Source organism: Rhinolophus hipposideros (genome assembly GCF_964194185.1).
Source record: "Rhinolophus hipposideros genome assembly, chromosome: 16".
Taxonomy (NCBI): Eukaryota; Metazoa; Chordata; class Mammalia; order Chiroptera; family Rhinolophidae; genus Rhinolophus; species Rhinolophus hipposideros.
This window is the reverse complement of record NC_138062.1, coordinates 24,692,874-24,716,389: the sequence shown is the minus strand read 5'-3', so window position 1 is coordinate 24,716,389 and position 23,516 is coordinate 24,692,874. Positions and strand designations below refer to the sequence as shown.

Here is a 23,516-nt window from a genome sequence, read left to right as displayed (position 1 = left end):
CACCACCCTCTTCCCCCATCCCAAAGGCAATCCTATCACTCGACTTGTTTCTGAGAACATTTGTGCACTTGGGGAGAAATGGCTAGAATGTGGCAAACACACTAACTGGTTTCAATTCAGTAAATGGAATTTGCCGACAGGATCCCCGACTATCAAGGCGGGCTAAGCTCAGCGGGCAATGCCGAGTGAAGCTGTTTTCTTCAGATTCTAGAAAAGATCTTAAGATGGAGACAACATGCTTTTCACAAAGAAAAATACTTGAGAGAAAAAAAAAAGAACTAATGCTCAATGTTGAAAGTGAAAACTCAGAAGGTCTGTAAATGTATGGTTTTCCCATTCTCAAGCATTCTTTATACACATGCCACCGATTATATGCCTGTTCACTGTCTGCCCGTTTATTGAAATGTTTTCCTTTAAAATCTGACAAAAGAACCCCAAACCTTTAATATTACTAAAAAACTCCCTTTCTTATTTTCAAAATTTTCAAGTTCTTTCATCAACTCTTATTTGATCTCATCGACAATCACCCTGATACTACATAACGTGCTGCTGCTCCAGCCAAAAAGAACAGATAAAAAATAACTATTATAATGAAAGATTTATTTCCCTTTAAAACACTATAAGCACACCAGTCCTCTGCACAGGAAGGAAAGACTCTGGGCAGGTCTGCCACCTGCAATGATCTGAGCAAACCCTATGTGTATGAACTCCATAGTAAATGTATTCAAACGTGCTGAAGGGCTATTCCATGACGCGGTCACCTAGGCCACTACAGGCATTAGCCATCAAGTACTGGACAACAGGATTCTGAAGCACAAATTCCAACCCTCTGACCTGCCTTGGCCTTACACTGCTGGTCTGCACGTCTCCATTTCACCCACTTCAAAGAACTGTGATCGGCAGAAGATCCCTTCCATCTATCTGCTCACAAGGCCACGGCCACTGTATTTCGCAGGCACATTTATCCAGACATCTGACGGACACAACAGGCCACAGAAGAATCTCTTCTGGAGGGACGAGTCCCTCACACAACTAGGATTTTAGGTTTGTGGAAAGTCGGCTCATGTCAAATATTGTGCTCAGGCCTAAAGGACACACAAAACAAGAGAAAAGCCCAGCCAAACTCACCCCATAATTTCACCTTTCACAAGAGTTTTGTGGTCTGGGCCCCAACGAGTATCTGGGACAGAAATGGAACAACAGGCACCCCAGCATAAAACACCTTCAGACTAGCTGTGCTATGACTTTATTCAAAGATCTAGTTGAATGCACTGTCCAGAGGGCGTCCTCACGTGCCAGGTGGAGGGGACGCAGGGGACAGTGCTCACTGTGCAGCCAGAAATCCACCTCAAGCATGAGCACCGCTGCAGGGGGATGGTACAAACAGGCTGGAACAAGGTACAGCCGGAACCCAGGTGCCCAGACCGGGTTCCATCCAGAGGACCCGGCTTTCTTTTCAACTGGGTATGTCCTTTTATGGAACATCTAAAATTCAGCGTTTTTTTTTGTTTGTTTGTTTTGTTTTGTTTTAATCAAATGCATAAAGCTCATTAGAATTAGCCAAATCATAATATTTCGGTACCTCTTCCACAACATCAAAGAGTGAAAAATAAGAAGTTATTTATATTTAAATGTTTCAAGTAAGATCACAGCAACTGATGGTTCCAGATTAAGAAGCATCACAAACCGGACTGTTCACAGGTACAGAAACGCGCTTATTAAAAATGTTCAGAATGGACAAGAATGATAAGCACAGGCTTGTATGCCAGAGGCCAAGGGGGTCAGTTAAAAGCTTAATGGCAATTTTATACGTAGGTATTCTTCCTAGGCTAGTGTGCTTACGTTTTCATTAACTGTATTTGCTACAAGAGAACATTTGTCTTCTTGTAACCAAGGGACACAATTAGAAAAGAACCAGGGCCAAGGAACATGAGATGGTGGCAGCTGTTAAACACAGGAAATTGTTAAGTTTTGTTCATTCAGAAATATTTTATGGGCTGATAAATTTTTGCAAATAGTCTGAAAAGCCAAGATAAAAAAATAATTAGGAAAAAGTGTCCCTATCCTCCTAACAATAAAATATGACATTCACATCCCTCTAAACATACGTCCTAAAAAGTAAGTATCTCATCCATGCTATTCTAAAAACTTGGTGCCTCGTCCTCAACTTTTCATCTCATAAACTGAATTTCAACATTTATAACCTTTGCTGAAATTTTGCACATGAACTAAACATTCAGCATCCACAATGAAAACTCAGGTCACGAATGAGAAAACATTCCATTAAAAACAGACCAGAGACAAACAGGAGAGAATCATCCAGAAGGAGGAGAAGATTACCATTATTTTTCCTGGAACTTTCTGCCAAGTCTGACTGGTCCTGAGCTGAATTTCTTGGTAAATGGTTTTCAGGTAGTTTCTTAGAGTTCTTCAGAGGACCGAGCTCTTGTTCCTTGAGTTGAACTATGTTTTCTGAAATTTTAATGTCCGTTTCCTTAGGAAACATACATGTCTGTATTCCCTCCTTCATGTGACATTCTGAAGAAGTATGATTGACAACCATTGGGTTTTTCAGTGTGTTTTCCTCTTTATTCAATAAGTTTTGGGGGAGGGTTAAATTCTTTTGCAGGCTGACATTCATGCCACTTGCATATTTGAGGTTTATCCAGTTCTCACCCATAACCTCGGCGCACACGTCTCCTTTAGGAGCAGAGAAAGCGCTGCTCAGGGTTGAAGTCTGTTTTTCCTCAGTAGTAGTGTTGGCACTGCCGGTGACAGATGTGCTGGGTTTGTGTTTGCTGTAATAGACTGAGCATTTATGCTTCTTCTGAGAATGACTGTAGGTCGCTGGGCTCCTCTTTGCGGCATTCTGGATCCTGCTTTGTGGAGTGTTTACCGGAAGGCAGCTTTTCCCTCTGCCTTTATCAGAGGGGCTGTAGGTATCGAGAAAGTTCTTGCAATGGCTTCTGAAGTGGAGAAGAAAAGCATTTAACATAAAGTCATACCGAGTAGAACTGTACCTCTTTGTTTCTGACTCCACGAGAAAGAGGTAGCCATTGGTACCGTGTCTATTAAGGAGTTCTACCTTTCCTTCTAAACTAAGTTGTTACAGGAAGTCTATCATATAATAAAAGAAAGGTTTCAGCTGTCACATAAGGACTTAAAGACAATTTTATGAAAACCAATTTGAAAACAAAATGTATTACCTTAAAATAAAAAATGAGTTGTATCAAAAGTGAGAACCCACGCACATGCCACAAGAATTCTTACTTATGAGAATGGGAGTTGATGACATCCATCGGACTGCTGTTTTGCTGTGCAGACGAGCTAGCATTTTGCCTCTGTCTTGTTTTCATGAACTCCATAAGAATGTACTGTGCTTGTTGGAAGGCTATTAAAATGACACCCAACAGGGACAAACTGAGGAAGAAACAAACGAGGTTTGTTACTGCATGGTTCTGACAGGCATTAAAAACCGTAGCTTTATTATAGACGGGTGATGAATGGTTGATGGATAATGTCTACAGGTATGGCACTAAAAATTCCATAAGATGTATGACATCATCATTTCTGATGTTTCTTAAAGATAAAAACAGCCAAGTTTCTAAAAATGTGCATATTTATAAGTTTGATATTTCAATTCCATTTTTAAAGTTGCTCCAAGGATAAAATCACTCTAAAAGGGTCATTCTATTCTTCTAATCTCAAACTGCCATTGCCACTGAGCTAGTAAGAGTGACATTTATATCTGCCACAATGACTGCCAATGAATGAATATGACACACAACTGTCTATTAATAGACTTCTAGGTCCTGTGAATCTTACAACTCATTTACCATTATCTTAAAGCTTTTATCAAATATATGGTGATGGAAGGAGAACTGACTCTGGGTGGTGAACACACAATGGAATTTATAAATGATGTAATACAGAATTGTACACCTGAAATCTATGTAATTTTACTAACAATTGTCACCCCAATAAATTTAAAAAAAAAAAAGCTTTCCAGTTACTATTTTCTCCACTTCATGTACGCCTGAGTTCTCAAAGCAATATAAATTCCACTCAATTCTTATGCTTTAATTACATCCAGCCAATATACATTTTCATGCAATTTGCCCACATGGCTTCTCTACTCAGTGAGAGAAGGTGGTAGTTTACCTGACAAAGAATACCGTAAGTCTCCAAAATGACTCCTCCCAGCTGGGTCCTGGGACCACGTCTGCACACAAAGGCAATAGGTGATGAGGGAGGGTCACATTGAGAGTGAATCGAAACTCTAGGTCTGCTGCAGTGACTAGAGTCAGCTCACGAATGACCCAGGAAGAGGTAAAGTCTGGAGTAAACCTGATAACAAAAGATTCATATTCATGAATTTTAATTGTTGTAATTTTAGGCACAAAGATAATCATCATAATGGAAGCACAATTTCTTACTTGTACAAGATAAATACTTACATGAAAACAATTTAAGACCTCTTACCCATGGAAAAAGGCTTTGCCCCCCGCACCGGATATTAAATGTATCACAAAATTTAAAGGAGGTGAAAGCTCTATGCTTACACAATGCTGATATCCCGCGAAGTGTTTGGGTCCAGGGAAAACTGATGGCAATCCAGCACTTCAAATCCATAACCTTGGCAATTATACCCATTAATTTTCAGAGATATCACAGTTATAGGAAGTGGTCCGATATTCTCAACTTTAAAGTTCTTTGTAATAGATAAAATTTGTTTGCTGTCTTTCAGTTCTAGTGAGGGTAAAAAGGTGATACTTAGTATATATGAACTGCAAAATTGATTTAAAATAAATTATTGAATCAACATGCATTCAATCAACAAACCATGATACACATTATTAAAATGTAAAAACAAAAAAATATAAGATTTGCTCCAAGCATGACTTCTATTTAATTTCTGGAACAGTTATAGATTCTGTTATACTATCAGATATCAGAATACAATAAAAATACTTAACTAGGCAAGATTTTTCTTAAGTTAAACAATCTGCCTAGATACCAAAAGTAATCATAATCTCCTCTTCGTTCTTTTACTTATTAAAAGTTAAGGTTAAGTTTATTCTTGACAGAAGCCAAATCATTTGCATTTACCACTAAGCCACCATGCATGCTCAGCTCCTGAGGTCCTCACTCACAATAAACAGAGACCAGTAAGAGCGTATGTGTGTGTTTCTGTTTCAATCCATCACAGCTACTAGAAATACCAGTTCCAACACCCACTATACTAAGAGGAAGTAAATAAGTCCTTGCAAATAAATTAGAGCACATTTTATAGTGGGAGTTCAAAAATGGAAGTTATCACAATTTTCAAACATTCCTATAAATGTACAAGGCACAGTCTATTCCATATAGGGATTAGTATTTTATCTGGTTCTACAGTTTTTATATTACTCCTTAATTATCTTTCAAGGTCAACTCTGAATGAATGAATGAATGAATGAATGAATGAATGAATGAATGAAAAAATGAATACTCTGATGAAGACCTTTCAAGGCAAAATGGCTCATAAACCTTTTCAAATACAGTGTTCATTTAGCATAGCTTTCTAAATTAAAATATAGTGCTACAAATTATCCAACAGTTTCACCACCCAGCTTTCTCCACAGGAAACACATTGTTATACTAAAATGCTTTCAGTGTGTTCCTGAAATTAAAAATAAGAAGAAAACAAGAATTTACCAAAACATGTTGCAACTATTATTTGATTTTTGTTTTAGTACATGAGGGAGTTACTGAAACTAATTTAAGTAGCTTTAAAGCATTTAACTATATGCATAATTTAGAAATTTCTAATGGAACGTTTAAGCAAATTTCTAAACCTGCATTGTCTGGTATAGTAGCCATGAGTCACATATGGCTACTTAAATAAAATTAAAATGTAATAAATTTAAAAATTGATTTTCTTAGAACACCTGCATTATTGCAAAAGTTCTATTGGTTACCATACTTTCAGTCTTTTCTCTACCATTTTGGTGTGATTTTCTATGATTAGATAACTGATAATCCAATTAAGTTTCATACTATTTATCTTAAATATCTCGCACTATACTGGTAAGTTAGCAATTATATTTTTTTCCTATATATTTATGATTTAAGTCAGGTTAAACATCTAAGGCTATTGTTCTAATTGAGTGGTACCAGCCTATATATGCTCAAATATTTGCCTGATTTAATTATTTGCATCAGTGTAATAAATTTACGGTCAATTTTTAAAAGAATATTCTTATAGAATCCTTTTGCTCTTGACTTTAGCACCCAGCCTGCCCTGTCAAAGTGCCACGAAGATGGACTCACGTCGACGGCAGTCCATCAGCGTGGACTCGGGCACCTTAAATCGGAGTGAACCCCCCGCGCCAGGAAGCCTCCCGCCCACTTTCAGCAACTCTCTTGCGCCAAATCCCTCCACACCAATCATGTCGATGATAGTCAAGTTATTCCTATAGTGAAAGCAGATACAAATAAAAATGCATTACAATAGTCACAAGATAAGATGCACTTGAATTTAAATATTCCTAATCAGCAAAAATATTTTTAAAGAAAAACGATCTATTTAAGTAGTGCGGCATCTCCCACCATCTCTCAGAATATGGGTGCGTCCATGGAAAATGGAAGCTGCCGAGCTCGGAAGGGTCAAAGCAAGCTGACAATAAGCAAGTACAAGTGAATGGTCATGATCACTCTTCAATCCTGGCCCAAGAATGTTAACCCATGTATTTCTAATAACCAGCTACCACGGTGATGATCAGACCCCCAAGAGAAAAAAACTGAAGAAACAAATTGTGGACCACAGAGAAACACCAACAAATACAGATAAACTGGTAAAAACTGTTTACACTGTAAACTAATTAGTTTTCACAGTAATTGTGACTATAAGAAAATCTGCCTTAGGAATAATTCTAGAAATAAAATCTTACTGTTTCTTTTGAACAAAAGATTTAAAATAACATTCCACAAATAACATATATCTACTCAAGTTCTTATTAGTCAAACAGTAATTCAGACTAGCTTTTGCCTTTACATTCATTAAAAGCATGATTCCTAGGACAAAAAAATTAAGTGAAAATGATGTTTAAATGATGCCTACTGGATTGAAAGCCAGTTATCATTCATGTAAATACTGCAGAATCAGAAGAAGAATTAATTTCTAATTATGCAAAAATACACAAATATCTTTGCATCTTTATCTAAATGATTAAAAATCTTTAACCATTTAAAACCTTTTAGTGATATTAGATGATTAATACTGTTTACAGAAAAATATTGTCTATTAATATAGAAATCACCAAAAATAAACTACTATAAAAAATTTAGGCTTTTCTTCTGATTCTGGGATAGTTGAACCTGGAATGAGGTAAAATTTGTATCTACATTTCCTACAGCCTTAGTTCTTCAACAGAGAACGGGTTGAAAATGAAACACATCATCAACAGAGCATTAGAAGTCTTCGTTAAAATGCTTAATAAAACCAATTCTTTCAAGAACTTTTTAGTACATTTTCTTTTTAGTAGCATTCACTTGCAGAAGAACAAAATCATGACACATGAAAGGACGTCCAGAATAAGAAAGTCGTTGCCAACTGATCTGATACTAGAATAGCTTTAAAATCATAACTAAAATGTCATTAATTAAAAATTAAATTTGTTGGGGCGGCTGGATGGCTCACTTGGTTAGAGCGCGAGCTCTCAACAACACGGATGTGGGTTCAATTCCTGCATGGGATGATGGGCTGCGCCCCCTACAACTAAACATTGAAAACGGCGACTGGGCTTGGAGCTGAGCTGCGCCCTCCACAACTAGATTGAAGGACAATGACTTGGAGCTGATGAGCCCTGGAGAAACACACTGTTCCCCAATACAAATTTTTTAAAAATAATAAGCTTTCCATTAAAAAAATTAGTGTTAGACTTCTCGCCAATGCACAGGGCTTCGACATAGATTTGTATTTAAATTTTTGAAAGAAGACTCTCAATAAAGACTACCTAAAGATGAAAAAAATTAAGAATGAAAAACATTTAATTTAGCTGCTTAAATCAGTTAGCAATAACTCTCACTTAAAAGGTAAATAAGTACAAAAGCCAATGGGTTCAACAGAGCACTTTTCCTATTGTCCTTTGGGGCTACAAAGAATTTCAGATCAAGACAGGTATGTGAGTGGTGAACATTCAGACACTGAGGAATGAAAATGTATATAGAGTGTTTCACTTATTTGTCCAAGCTAAGAGAAGTCAATGTGTGTACGAATGTGTGTGCATTTGTGTGTATGTATGCCTGTATGCGTTCTGCCCTCTGTGGCAACAGTGGATGAGATGCTGAGTGAAATGTAATGCTGCTATTGGAGAGACGGGCACACACTCCCTTTTGCACAAGGGAGGAAACTGAGGCACAGAGGGATTAAGTGTGGAGACCCAGGCAGCCTCTCGCCTCAGCCACCGCTTCTTCCTACCATACAACCAGCCTCATCACTGAAGGCCAGAGACATAAACGTCAACTCTTAACTAAAGAGATTCTTGTATTTTTGAGAGAAAACAATTAGACAGATGAGTCAGCGAGAAAGAAACAGACTCCGTGATGGGTCCACACCTACCGGATTAGTATGAGAGAGGTAACTTTTCCATAGTCAGCTGGCGTGAAAACCACACCGACTCTTTGCATTTCCATAGGCTGCAAATGTAAGTGAAGGCTGCCAAACCTGGATTCCTCAGAAAGCATGCCCTGCAAATTTAAAAAGTGCAATTCAACAACTACTGTAAAGCAAGCTTCCATCTTCATTTCCTGCATTTTAGAGTGTAAACATGGTTGCTTTTCATGTCCAGATCGGATCACCCCAATCAACCTGTAGAACTTCTTCATCCTGAGAGTTTACACTAATAAACAGCTCCCAAGCTATAGCGGGGAAGTACAGGCAGAGGCTGCAGGACAGGTAACCCAGTTGGATGCTGGAAAGGAGATTTGCTTCCTGGCTTCGATGGGAGTTGGGGCTAGAAGCCTTTTATGCAAAGATGCTTTGAATGTAAAACATCACTTAGAAAACAGACCAAATAGCCTCTACTTAAATAGCCTCTACTTAAATGCTACAGGGATATGATGAAACCACCATCCACTGCTGGGCAACACTAAATTCTCTTTAGTGTTGAATATAAATTTATAAAGAAACCAACTTTATTATATTTAGTCTCTTCACTCAGGACAAAGATCTTTATTTATTCACATCTTCCTTTATTCTAAGATGTCTAAGTTTCTCTGAATAAATCTTGTGATCTAAACTTAATATTCAAGATTTAGTTCTTTATCATTTCCTCTCCTTTCCATTCCTCTTTCTAGCTCCTTCTCACTAAAACAATTTATTGATTTCTTAGAGCTATAATCACATAATCCACACGGTAATATTTCTCTTTTCTATGTTTTTAATTTGTTTTATTCTTCAATCGTTGCTAGCATTTCCCATGCTATCTGCAAGAAGAAATAATGATAGTATTTGATTTATTTTCATTAGAATTATAAACTTCATGAAGAGAGAAACTCTGCTTTATACATATGAATTTTGAATGAAAAGCTGCTGATTTTTAGTATTAAAACAATAACACCACCATTTATTAAATGGTTCTCATACTCCAGACAATGGTATATAAGGTATGTAGAATGCTGGGCATTCTATAAACCTTACTAAATCTTTAATATTATCATGAATGAGAAAGATGAGGCTGAGAAAGGTTAAATAATTTGTCCAGGGTCACATAGCTAGAATATGGAAGAGCCTGGATTCAGAAACTTACATGCCCAATTCCACATGCTCTTAACAAAAGGAACTACATTTATACAAGCAAACCAACAAAATTAAAACACTGGCCCCTTTCTTTATATGACAAAGAGTTCTAATAAGAATTTTAAGTTAAATGTTTAAGTGTGGCTACTGCATAGATACTGACTATTCTTTTTTGTCAAAGTGATAAATTCACAATGGTAGTAATTTCCTTTATCACGGAAGGCGTATATTCTTGGGGAAAATCTTCAATCATAGATTTAAAAACTTTTTTCGAATGAGTTACACCATTTATTCAAATCTGAATAGAATATTTCTATGTAAAAGAAATTGGCCATTATTTTTGGAATTTCAAATTACATATGATTCAGTACTACTGGGGCAAATTATCACTGAGTATTTTTGACTGGTTTATCTCAAACAGCCCGTGGAGACTGCTGGGTGGAAAGGGGATTGAGAGGGACAGAGTGGGACAGGATTTTAACAAAAACAAGCTCACTTAACGAAGAGAAAGGAATGTCTGCTGCTAGTGTGTTTCCTATTGTAAATAAGTCTCTTAAAAATCCACTTAAAAACTCACTTTGACTAGTTGTATTTTGACTCTTAGTTGGAGGTTATCTATGGTGATCCACTCTCTAAATGTTACTCGTTAATCTAGAGCCAACAGTATAAGTTTAAAGGGTTAAGTAAGGAGAAAAGAGAAAATATCCAAGACATTTAAATATGTATGTGTTAGAAATATAGTTATAGACATGTGTGTGTTTATATGTGTACTTGTGTATTTTTTTTTAACAGATGCTCCACTTGTGAATGGATCTACACACAGAACGCCTGTACGAAAAACACTCAGCTACATACAAAGAACCACAGAACTACTGAAAACCAGGAAACACGGTTGCCAAGACCCCAGTCAAATAACATCCTCCCCACATGACATGTTTATTCCTACTCCTAAGTATTTATGCAAGACCTCATGAGTGCCCGGAGGCTTGAGAATTTCAGAGAAATCCTTTTTTTATAGATGAGGTGACTATCACAGATATTGGGTGACCTGCTAAAAACATGAGCCAGTTTAGTAAGAGAAAAAAAATTTTTTTTTAATGTATTTACTTTTACCTTATCTTGCCCTAAAAAGAATTTGATGGGGCCAAGGAATCTTAAGAGAATTATAAATTCCGGGGTCTCGAGTTTTATGGTTTTCTACATGGCCGTGATTCAATTGTTATTTCTTCACCACATGAATCTAAATCATCAAATTAAAGTGATTTACAGGCTAACAGGAACCACGGAGGCCTGCTGCCTTAGTTAATTGAGAAAATCTGCTGTGTATATTTAATGCCGAGAGTATAGTAACAAGAGAGCCACATGTATTAAGTAAAGCCACTTGACACATAAATCAGCGAGGCCCACATACTATGTGTCTAGTTTGCAAGCATTTCTTTTTCTGTTTACAGACGACATCCTACCTGGTATGGGCAAGTTTTGGTGAGCTGGAATTCACCAGTTGTGAAATTAATCATCTGCATATCGGTGCCAAACCTATAAAGAAAAAAAAATGTTGGCCAATAAAGAAAGAATAATATACATGTGTGCACATATATTTTTTCATTTATGGGAGCACATGTATTTGCACACATGAATAATTCATCCCATCCTATCACTATGTCCCACCCTTGCCCCGCCCACACTGTACCTGGCATATTGTTTAAGTGCTTGGTTAAATAATGTTGAATGAATGACTTTGGCAACATGGAATGTAAAGAAGCATATGGTAACAAAAGCTCTAAATATGAAGCAATTTTTTTTCTCCAAATGGTTCGTAACTATGAGATGAAACCTGACAGGAAGTGACTCTCAACCAAGGGTCATTTCATCTCCCAATTGAATGTCCAGTGGACATTTGGCAATGTCTGGAAACATTTTTGGTTGCCACAGCTGAGGAGATCCTGCAGGCATCTACTGGCTGGAAGCTATCGATGCTGCTAAACAGCCTTCAAAGCACAGAACAGACCATCCTCTCCCTCACAGAGAATCATCTGGATCTAAATGTCAACAGTGCTGAAGTTGAAAACTCCTAGGTTAAGGGTAGATCCTACTAAGCCAAGAGGGATCATTCTAAGTGAAACTGTGTTGTCTAAAAATAAGTTAAACTGTAAGTTAAGCTATAACTTAGACGTGAACTAACAGTATCATCATCTTACCTTGTCTAACACTAGATTAAAATATACGAAAACACCAACCTCATTTCTTGTGTTGCCTAGAGATCACTGTGATTTAGATTTCAAATTTTAGGAGTATTTGTAAAAAAAAAAAAAATCATGATTGTCAGAGTTCCTTGGCCAAAGAAAAGAATATTCTGCTGACAACTGGACATGACATAGTAACACTGAAAATTCCACACAATAAATAGAACTGGTAATTTCCATCCAGTAAGAGGCATTGAGGAGCTGGGTGCCCAAGGTGCATGGGTTAATGCTATGTACAGCCACATACAGTTTACAGTGAAAAGTGGGAAGCACTTAAAATAATTCCAAGTGTTTACAATATTTTCCAAACCACCCACCAGAAGGTCTTCACTGACTAGGTGCTTTACCATTTGTTGAGCAGGCGCACTGCAGCTTCAGGTTTAGGATACAAGGAGAGAGGCAGGAGCTGTAAGGAGACGGGCAGAGAGGACGGGTTCTTCACCACAAAGTACTTCACCTAGATATGATGGGGAAAGGAAAATCAAAACCCTGGGAAAGACACAGCATCACTTCTAAGATAATCCTGCAAAAAACGCATAACCTGAATCTAATCATGAGGAGCTATCACACAAATCAAACTGAGGGACATTCCACAGAAAATATTCTGTGGCCTGCACACTTCAAAATTGTCTATACCATGAAAGACCAAGAAAGGCTGAGGAAGAGTAAAGCAGACGAAAAAGACCTGACTATGCAGTGTAAGAACCTGAACAAGGAAAACAAATTGTTATAAAGTACATTAGTGGGATAATTCGAAAAATTTGAATATAGACTGCAGATTCGATAACGGTATGATGATTAATGTTACGTTTTCTAATTTTGATAAGTATACTCTAGTATATAAGATATTCCTGTTCTTGGGAAATTTACACTGAAGTAGTAAGAGGTTGGGGGCATGGCTGACATGCTCAAATGGCTTATAAAAATATGTGTGTGTGGGAAGAGGAAGAGGAAACAATAAAGCAAGTATGGCAAATGTTAAACATTGACGAAACTTTATAAAGGGCAATTGGGAGTTCTTGGTACTATTCTTGAAACTTCTCTAAGTTAAAATTATTTCAAAATAAAACAAACAGCCTTAGAATGTCATCCCTAAGAAATTGAATGAGTGCCTGATGAAGTACAAATTATTACTCAAATCAGGTGTGATATTGTTCTTTGGCAATGAGGCTTATGAGACATAAGTGGAAGTCTGCCGGAGTCGTTCCTTTGCCCTTCTCCTGCCCTCCCAGCTCAATGAGAGAAGCACAGGCAAGAAGGAGGCCAACATTCTAAGGATGGAGAGCGAACAGAAAGAGCCAGCCTGGCGTCCTGAGGGCATCACAAAGCCACTTCACCAGTTTTGGGGCTTCTCTCCGTTGAGATTCTCGTTATTAACCCAAGTCCTACTTAAGCCAGTGTTAATCAAGATTTTCTGCTGTTTGCAGCTGGATACTTTCTCCGCTGGTAAGAACTTAAATTGAATGCAAACTTAATAAAAATGTACTGATTTTATGTATTTTTGTTCAGAGCTTTATTCTTTTTTTTTCTTTTAACACCTCCCTCACAAGCAATGAATGGTGTGTGTGTGTCACTTAAAGTGAATTTAAATTAATTTTGGTTCTGAAACAATATTCTCAAGGTGGAAAGGCTCTGGTATCTTAAAAACCCAAGAGCTGGGGTGTCACTGACAAAGAGGTTAAAAGATCCAGGGTCCTCACCGCGCTGTTCCTAAGGGCAGTTGCACTGAAGTTCAACACAAGGCCAGGCTCTGCAATCAAACGAGGCAGAAAGAAAACAAAGGATTCTGACTCCTTGGATTTCTTCAAGTGGGCAAACCGAGTCATTCCTAAAACATTCCTCCTGTGTAATTCATAAAGAAAGAAATTATTATGAAAAACAATTTTGACACACAAAAAAAGAGAGAAAAATCACTACATATATCATTCCCATTAAAAAGAACAAAAGGTCTTAGAAAAAATGGTTTATTCTGAGTCTGGGGAAGAGAAAGTACAAGATGATCCCAGACTATCCTATTTTACTCGAAAGCAAAGAAGCACTCAAAGAATGCTAGCCCGAAGAGCCAAATCTGGGACAATTTAGCATCAAAAATAATGATGGTAATGGTGGTAGTGATCTAAGAATCCATAGTGATGCTCAAAAACAAGGTAAAAGTGAAGAAAATAATTAGAAGCATCACCACTTTGCAGTCATCCATCAAACAACTGATTCAGGCAAAGATTACCAATGGACGCTAAAACCATGGGGTGAAGCATTTCTGGGGAATAGGAAATTTATGAACTCCAATTATCACAGCACACATCACTTATTAATTACAAAAGGAAAAATTTATCTGCATGGAGAGAGATCTGTCACACAATGAAGAGAGTCAAATGACTCAATGTAGCAATGCCAATAATGGGATAAACTGTCATTTATGTCCTTCCTGAGCTGATGCAATGCTAAGGACACGAGACCAACCCAGGACTCTTCCCCAAAATGTTTATATGAATGTAAACTTAAGAATGCAAAAAATCCAGAGTGTTGAATGTTCTTTAAGACACCTGGCTAGGACTCTTTAAAATGTCAACGTTGTGAAAGATGAAGAAAGGTGGGGACACTTCTACATAAAGTTTAGGAAACATGGACAACCCAATACAATGCATGATCCTCGAATGGATCCTGGACTTTAAAAAGGGGGAAAAAGACAGCTATCATTGATATTTTGGGGTCAATTAGGGAAATCGGAATACAGACTGTATATCAGATAATAAAACTGGATCAATGGTAAGTCTGTTTGGTACGCAATGGTAGTTATAGACAGGAGACAATATTCTCCTTAGGACATGAAGTATTTCCTAATAAAGTATTGAGAGTTGACGTTATCATGGTGTCTATAGCTTACTTCGAAATGACAGCAAAAAGAAAATGTGTGTACACAGAGGTAAATGTAGAAAGAGAAATGAAGCAAGTGTGGTGAGATGAGAACCACTGCTGAATTCAGACAAGGGACATTTCAGTGTTCACTGCCCGATACTTTCAGCTGCGCCGAGGTTTGAAATTCATCACAGTAAAAGGCTGGAGAGAAATAGCGGTTATTCAAAAATTCAGTCCTGCCATTTCAACAAAGTACTAACATAACAGAAATGAAGCAAGGTGAAGACCTACTTGCAGGCGTCACCATTTTTTAATTTCTTCCATCTTTCATACAATTTATTTGCAAGCTCGAAATCCACATCCCAGGTAGACCGATCCAGAGAAAGGCTCCCTTGCCAATGAGGATGTTCTAAAAGTCAGATCAGATTTAACACTTATATTTACAGAAAACACAATTCAGCTAGTCAATACTGCCAAGGGTGACTGTTAAACTTCACAAACTGAGAGGACGGTAGAGGGAGTAAATGCATCCTCTGATTGCTTTACTTCTAACTCAATGGCAAATGACATATCAAATCAAACAAACATGTATAAAAACAAAACTAAATAGAATTATGTAAAGGTAATAACAGAAAAGACACATGGCTCATGAATACAGCCTGAAGCAAGTTAAAATTGCACTTGGAACATTTTTAACGGCTTTAAATCTAAAAGGGTAAACTGCTTCTATGTATGTGAAAGCTAGTCATCATCGAAGTCTTGCAGGTTACTATGTCGAATGGACAAATCCTCAAAAGAGGGCAGGGACCTGGGGCTCAGCCCAGAGAAGGTGTATATTGGGATGCCAAAAAAAGTATACAAGTGGACATTTTGGTCAACATTACACAAGCAGTAGTTTGCTGTAACCGGAAGTGTCTGGACGCTGATAGTAACCACTTTGAGCACCTCTTGTAATTGCAGAAGTCAAATGTGACTCGTATATATCTTTTGTTATTGGTATATATTATCACAATTTTAATACAGTTTTAATTTCTTAAAATGTGTATACATTTTTTTGGCACCCTATATATTTATCAGCTGGCCTCTTCCTAATCTCGCCCTCTCTACTTATCTGTTGTGTCTTGTTTGTACTAAAGATCATATCAGGGTGAAAAAGTGAACCCTCCCCCAAAGAAACGTCTGTTCTGCACTACTCTCCTTAGAGTAAATAGTTCAGTAAACCCAAAGGCAGACACAAATCTGGAAACAGCTTCTGTATCAACACTATGGCGGTCTGTCTCACACAACAACCAGAGCCCCCATACAATGTTTATGCTCCTGTAACTAGTCTTCAAATGCAATTCCAAATTATTTTTAATAACTTCTAGTCAACCCCTTTTTAAAAGAATCAGCATCTTTCAATTCTTCCTGGCAACAATGTTGCTATGATGATCAAATAATGTGTTTAGAATAAAAAACCAAAACCCTTAAAAAAAGTACAAACTACTTAAGAGGGCATCATTTATACAAAGACCTTGGATGGTTTTGGAGGCTTCTTAATTTCATGCCGTTTTGTTAAAGATCATGCTCTTTAAGAATAGAATATGATACAATTACATTTATAGGACTAATTATCCCATCTGTAAATGCCAATGTTCCTCACTACCTCCCACCCAACACCCAACTAGAGTTCTACAGAAAGCCTAAGGGCAAACTACTTACCTGCTTTTGACTTTCCCATGAAATAATGCATGCCACAATGTGCTATCACTTCAAAACCCAGACTCCCTTCCTAGATTGAAAAGTAATAAATGAATAACTTAAAACACAGCACTAAACATAAAAATCCTAATGCACTCAAACGCGAGCAGGCATTGGCCTCCACCTCCATGAAATTCTCTTCAACCAAAAGCCAAATAGCTAGGAAGTGATTACTTGGCTTTCTTTATCCCTGAATGGGAGCTCAGAGCTGCCTCTCTCACAGGAAGGCTCACTACAGTAGCTTTGGGACAATAATCAATGCCCACAGTGACAACCCCTGGGCCCAAGACACCCAAGCTGCCTTCTGATTTAAAGATGAAGTTAGTGTCAGGACATTCTTAGTTTTTTTTTTAAAAAAACTGTACTCAAATCCTCTGAGAAACAGTAAGTATCCAATCCACGGTAACTCCTAAGCGACTCAGGAGATTCAAATGAAGGTAGCATTTCCTGCCAGTGGGGAAAGCAGAGACTTGCTACTTCCACACATACCTGAAACCTGTCTGCTCCCTCCCACAGTCAGTCTCCTCCTATGCACCTCTTGATCGAAAAAAGAAAATTTCTAAGAAATCTCCCCTGCTCAGAATCTGGATATATGGAAATGAACCTTACATTTGGCTTAGTTTTCAGAAGTCCTATCTGAACACGAGGCATTCCTATCTGAAACACTGCTATGTGAGAAAAATCATAAAGATGGTTGCATGAGTGTCTCATAGTGAAAAAGTAGAACCCAGAGTTCTACAGAATAGCTTGGATCAAAAAGAAGCAATAACAGTAACTAAATGGAAAGAAATAAACATTAAGGAAAAAATGAGACATGTTTAAGATAAGATCTAAATTAAATACAATTTACCCAGATTATAGAAAGCATTCTCTTTAATTGTGAACCCTTTCAGGTTTTAGATTTGGCTCTAAAGAAATTCAAGGATTACGAGCAACTAAAAGTCACTTACCAGAGGTCTAAATAAAGCATTTTAACCAGCTCATTTATTTGAAGTCATTGCAAGTATCTAATAAGAGCTCAACTGTGACCTTACTCTACAAATTTTGAAAATAAATGAAAACGAAATCGATCTACTTATGACGTCTTATTTCATTCAAGAACCTTGAATTACTTTATGAAAAATGATAACTCTTTCCAAATAAAGATTTCTACATTTAAACAATTCACCATCAATGATTGGCCTGGTAATATCCTTCAATTTCTTAGAGAGCCTTAAAGAACATGAGCTTAGCTCAGTCAATAAAACCCAGGCATCATACATTAATAAAAAGAAACAGTAATTATAACAAAAATTATAATACATATATAGTGTTGTAAACAATACCTTGGTCGGAGCAGAATAAATCTGTAGAGGTATTGCAAAAATGGCACCTATGTTTGTAGTCAAAAATACATTGGTGAATAGATTTATGGCAATGTCTTTTACAGCAAGTTTCAAAGAAAATATATTCCAACAGCCTGGAGGTAGAAATAAAGGGCCAGTGAAATTCAGAATCTAAAAAGAAAAGAAGCAAGAGAAATTACTTTCCTAACACTTATGATTAAAATCATTATAAAGTTTGATACTAAAATTCTTCTATTCTTTAATAAATATAATTATACTCAGTTATCTCCAGGTCAGACATTGAAATTTTTTTATATAAATGATAGGTTTCAAATAATGTGTAATATACAACTGTCTGTAAAATTCACGACAGTGATCTTGAAATGTTCATAGGTGGTATTTTGCAAAAACCTTCTATTTTATCATGAACCAGGCTTATTTTCACTAAATATAATCTTTTTAGTATGTTTATAAAATTTTTGAATAATGGTAAGCGTAAATATCTTTAAAGGCTATATACTGGTCCCTTTGAGCTCCCTAAACAATAGTTTTAAAAATAAAAGAGAAATGCTAAAAGTAATTTTGAAAACATTAAAAGAAAAAAACTTGTTTTAAAATTGTTAAGTAAATATTAACTTTTGTAAATATTAATTTCATAGTCTCTGGCCTTGAACAAAGCTTAAAATAGGCTAAAAAGTGGATAAAAATACCATATGTACCTTCAAAAGGTGCTTGGTCTCCTTGGAAACAAACACATCATTTAAAACAACACTATGGTCAAAATGGTTGAGGTACCACATTGACCAAACTCCTGATGTATTCTCGTGGGTCTCTATGTGAAACTGGGTTGCAGAAGAATCCATTCTAAAATACCTATGAACACAACACATGCATGTGATCAGCTCTGAGTTCAAGAGAACTGTTGGCAATTGAATGAGCCTCTAACTGCAACACACAAAAAAAGAGTGCATCATAAAATGTCAGAGAATGAATGTTAGCACTGGGAACAACCTTACAAATCACCTTCTTCAACCTTCCTGCCCACAAGTAGAGCATCGGAAGGCCAGGGCAGAAAAGACAGGGCCAGGAACAGGACAAGGACAGTTCACAGAGGCCGCCAGGGCAAAAGCAGGACCCACATGCGATTTGAGAAACAGGAGAGTACATCTTCTCTCACGCCTGGCTCAGGACCTGTCTTGGGAAGCAAATCACTCAGCTTCCTCTTTCCCATTCTGCAAAGAGTCCTTCCTCTGCTTGTGAGCAATGTTAAAGCATGAAAGGCAAGTCCAGAAAGAATCATACAAGTCTCAGTTATACTTTTAAATTATTTCTAAACCAAAAACAAAAACAACCCCATACGTTTTAAGGGAAAGAGGAATTAACCTACCCTGGAACCACAAGAGAGGAGAGGCACGCATTTAGTGTTGGAGTGTTTTTTGTTTTCCTCATGTCTTCCTTCACTCCACTGGCACACGATGCAGCTGTTTTGAGATACAAAGAAATACATGTGAAGTATAAGGTATCTTTTCTTTCATGACTCCTAAACAAAAACAAGATATATGTGTTACTTAACAACTTTTTAATGACCACTTTTTTGGGGCTCCATTAAAATCGTGCATCAGATACAAACAGTAAAATCCTGTCTCCAACACTACCTTTACCTTTCTTCTTTACTGGCTTGCCGCCTGCCACCTCACCTCCCCTTTTGTAAACCAAGCTCTTATTTCTTCTTTGAGGGCAGGGGAAAAAGTCAACACTTTGTGGCTTTCTTTCTACAGAAATCTGTGTTCACCATAAATAAGAGGAAAGTCCTTAGGTCTGCCAGAGATGACAAAAGTGAAAAATGAAGCTCAGGGGCCGGCCCGGTGGCTCAGGTGGTTAGAGCTCCATGCTCCTAACCCAGAGGGCTGCCGGTTCCATTCCCATATGGGCCAGTGGGCTCTCAACCACAAGGTTGCCAGTTCGATCCCTCGAGAACCACAAGGGATGGTGGGCTCCGCCCCCTGCAACTAAGATTGAACACGGCACCTTGAGCTGAGCTGCCGCTGAGCTCCCGGATGGCTCAGTTCCTCTCAACCACAAGGTTGCCAATGCGACTCCCACAAGGGATGGTGGGCTGCGCCCCCTGCAACAGCAACTGCAACTGGACCTGGAGCTGAGCTGTGCCCTCCACAGCTAAGACTGAAAGGACAACTTGACTTGGAAAAAAAAAGTCCTGGAAGTACACACTGTTCCCCAATAAAGTCCTGTTTCCCTTCCCCAATAAAAATCTTTAAAAAAAAAAAAAATGAAGCTCAGCCAGGTGGGGACATGATTGAGAAAGTACTACAACTTTAGTGACAAGAAGGACCTTCACGGTGAAGGTGGGAGTGCATTTCAAATCAGCGCTGTTTCATCAAAACAAGACTTCCTTGAGCTAGGTTATAATATTAAACCACTGGTGCTGAATTCTTAACTCCAGTATTAATACCCAACTCTTTTTTAAAGCTACATATGTGATTAAAAAAAAAATTCAAACAGTAACAAAAACCATGAAAATAAAGTCTACCTTTCACCCCTGACTTCCCAATAATCTTAGAGGAAACAACAGCTTAACAGATTCTTGAGCAACTTTCCAGTTGTTCTATGCATATACCAGTACATGGATATACCCTTTAAAAAAAAAAAAGTACACACACAGCTTGCGTTACAGGTCCATGCGTGTTTTTCAATAGCTGCAGAGTATACCCTCCATAGAGGAACTACAATTTAATCAGTCACCTACGATCAATGTTTATGTTAGTTCTGTTGTCACAAACAATGCACATTTCTGCAGGTAGACACATATATGAATATACCTATAGATAAGTTCCTAGAAGTAGAATTAAGGATTGGAGAGCATATATATGCATTGTAAATTTTCATAAAGATTATCTCTTTTTCCTCCAAAAAAGCCTACATCAATTTACACTCTCGTGAAAAATGAGTGGATTGTTTTCCTAGTCATTACCAACACAGAATATTAGTCATTTTTATTATTTTCACCCATCTAAGTAATAAATGATATCTCACTTTTTGCGTTAAATGAATGTTTCTTTCAATGTAAGTGACATGGGGCATGTTTCCATATGTTTAAAATCCATGTGCATTTCTTTACAGAAATCTCCTCCACTGTAAGTAAGAACCTAAGGATAGGATTGGGTTTATACTCACTGGACCTTCTGCATGGCATTCTACCCAAAAAACAAAACTGAGGCAGCCCAGCCTTTGTACCTGTGAAAGCAACACCTCCATCACACACATTTACATTCTGGTCTTTCAAGTCACCCACCGAGTTACACTTTAAACTCAAAACCCTACATGTGTGGCAGAATAAACGTGGCATCTGCAATTATTTTCTCCATCATCCCAGCTCTTAGAACTATTTAGGCTGTGACAGGAAAAGCAAACTCATTCACTTTCTTAGAACCTTGCCCAATCTGGAGTTGTAATTTCACAGAAAGAATTGCCATTGATGACAAAAATAAACAAAAACAAAAATAAAACCTTCAATATTTTTAAAATCCGTACCTTTGCAAGTAAAAGAGGCAATTTTTGTGAAGTTCATTGTAGATGTAGGCAGGAGTACTGGTTCAAACTGCAGAGACAGGGCGTCTCTCTGTGAGAAATGATGTACCTCCTATAACAACAACAACAAATCCACGTTACCACTCTCAGCGAGGCAAATATTTATCCAATTTGAATCAACTCTTAAAATAACGAAGTAGCTCAGACTGGCATTCATTCATAGAGCAACTGCTCAGCAGATGTGTCTCTAACAGTATGAAAGGGGGCGGGCAGTCCTGAGAGCCATCATCCAAATGCGGGATCACGCAAGGGAAAATGGGTTTAAATTAAGCAAAAGAGAATAGAGACAAGTGTTTCTGTATCTGTTCCTGTAAAAGTCTCATGTTCTGCAGTTAAATACACGCTTGTTAGTTTAAATTTCACTGTATGGAAGCATTTACAATTACCTGTATCCATATAAGGCTGTTTCCTGAATGTAATATATACATATTTACTGCCGAATCATCTGTCCAAAAAGAATCAGAGCAATGAGATTAAAACAAAAAGCCACCTCATTCCCACATAATACACATTTCTCTAAAAAACATAACTCGTTTTTCAACACTGAAATCCAAACTAGGAGCTATTTTCTGTTGGGTAGTCTTTTAAGTCACAAGAAAAAGAATCCTTATAAAAATATTGACCTACCAACACAGACTCTACACGATGAAGAAATACCAGTAGAACAATTCTGATTTTAGGGTTAGACTACTGCTCCTCTGGATGTAACCAACCAACCGGACAACTGCAAATGAAGCTATGCTTTCCTGTTGATTAGACAGCCCCTCTCCTTACTGGGAAGACCACAGGTGAGAAAAATAAAACCCTGGATCTCAAAACATAGCCTTCCTTTTAACCCTCAACAGAAATGCTCCCTATGGGACCGTGGTCTTCCCTACGTTGTGGTCTACCTGGCTATTCGAAGAATCACCAAAAGCTATGAATCTGAGGACAGAAAAGCTCTCTGCTGAACCATCATGATTATAATCAATTCTGAGGGCTGGAAGTAAATGATGTCTGACCAACAGTTAAGACTGCCAATATAAAACTATACTTTGGTGCCATTTCTTTCTCAGAATATGTATGTGCGCGCGCGCGCGCACACACACGCCAGAATAGTCTTGACAACCAATGGGCAATATAGCAAATCCTACATTATATATAAAAGTAATTGCAGTTTTTGCAATTATTTTTAACCTTCTAAACTGCAATTACTTTTGTACCAACCTAATAAATATGGATCACGTAATATTTATCTCCTTGCGAAGTTCTTAGAAACTGAAACTGATAAACTAGGTTATTTCTGGTAAGTAGGAGACACATTTTCAAAGATAAATTCATCAAACGAACACTAAAATTCATACTACTCTGACTTGTCAGGCATCAGAAACAATCAGTAGTCAATCAACTATTAAAAAACTACAAAACAATATGATTCGGTCAACTTCAGTAAACCTGGAACAAGAGACACAGACTTCAAATACTTTGTGACTATTTCTATTAGATGGTTGTATCAATTTAATTTGTTTACTATCTCCAGAATTCCAAGAAAGATTATTCCCAAGGAGACTCAGAATAGTTTGGAACTGCCACTTAATTTACTCTAAATTTTACTAGCAGTTGCAGAATGAGAATCAGTTATTATTACAATCTCTTGATAATGAAAGCAAAAGCTCTTTGTTATCTTAGATTGCAATGATACAATCCATAAATAAATGCTATAATGATGCAGGTTAATCAAAATACATTACCATGAAAATTTAAAAAGATTCCACCTTACCTGAAGTCTCAGATTTATCTGTAGCTACATATATAATAGAAAGATGATCTAACAAATCTTGTGTGTTTTCTTCAAATTCTCGTGAGGTGTTTTCCATTGTTACAATTATGCTCATTTGTAACCGTAAAACATCATCAGATTCCAGATAACAGCTCTGAGATGGGAGGGATGGAAAAAAAGGAAAAACTCAAAAAAATCATCTGAAC

General features: G+C 37.3%; 1 protein-coding gene across 3 annotated transcripts in view; it reads right to left on the bottom strand.

Annotated features, from left to right (window-relative positions):
• TMEM131L (transmembrane 131 like) overlaps positions 1 to 23,516 on the bottom strand; it is a 142,597-nt gene that overhangs the window by 24,617 nt on the left and 94,464 nt on the right. For all 3 annotated transcript variants that reach the window (XM_081077147.1, XM_081077148.1, XM_081077149.1), the window contains 17 exons: positions 23,311 to 23,464; positions 21,938 to 21,996; positions 21,495 to 21,603; positions 19,333 to 19,426; positions 18,665 to 18,818; positions 17,946 to 18,116; positions 16,582 to 16,651; positions 15,172 to 15,289; positions 13,725 to 13,866; positions 12,372 to 12,481; positions 11,245 to 11,317; positions 8,603 to 8,730; positions 6,313 to 6,455; positions 4,563 to 4,749; positions 4,162 to 4,347; positions 3,271 to 3,420; positions 2,341 to 2,966 (listed from right to left, as the gene is read on the bottom strand). In XM_081077147.1, the coding sequence (XP_080933273.1) occupies positions 2,341 to 2,966; positions 3,271 to 3,420; positions 4,162 to 4,347; positions 4,563 to 4,749; positions 6,313 to 6,455; positions 8,603 to 8,730; positions 11,245 to 11,317; positions 12,372 to 12,481; positions 13,725 to 13,866; positions 15,172 to 15,289; positions 16,582 to 16,651; positions 17,946 to 18,116; positions 18,665 to 18,818; positions 19,333 to 19,426; positions 21,495 to 21,603; positions 21,938 to 21,996; positions 23,311 to 23,464 (2,674 nt within the window). The remainder of the gene's footprint in view (positions 1 to 2,340; positions 2,967 to 3,270; positions 3,421 to 4,161; positions 4,348 to 4,562; positions 4,750 to 6,312; positions 6,456 to 8,602; positions 8,731 to 11,244; positions 11,318 to 12,371; positions 12,482 to 13,724; positions 13,867 to 15,171; positions 15,290 to 16,581; positions 16,652 to 17,945; positions 18,117 to 18,664; positions 18,819 to 19,332; positions 19,427 to 21,494; positions 21,604 to 21,937; positions 21,997 to 23,310; positions 23,465 to 23,516) is intronic.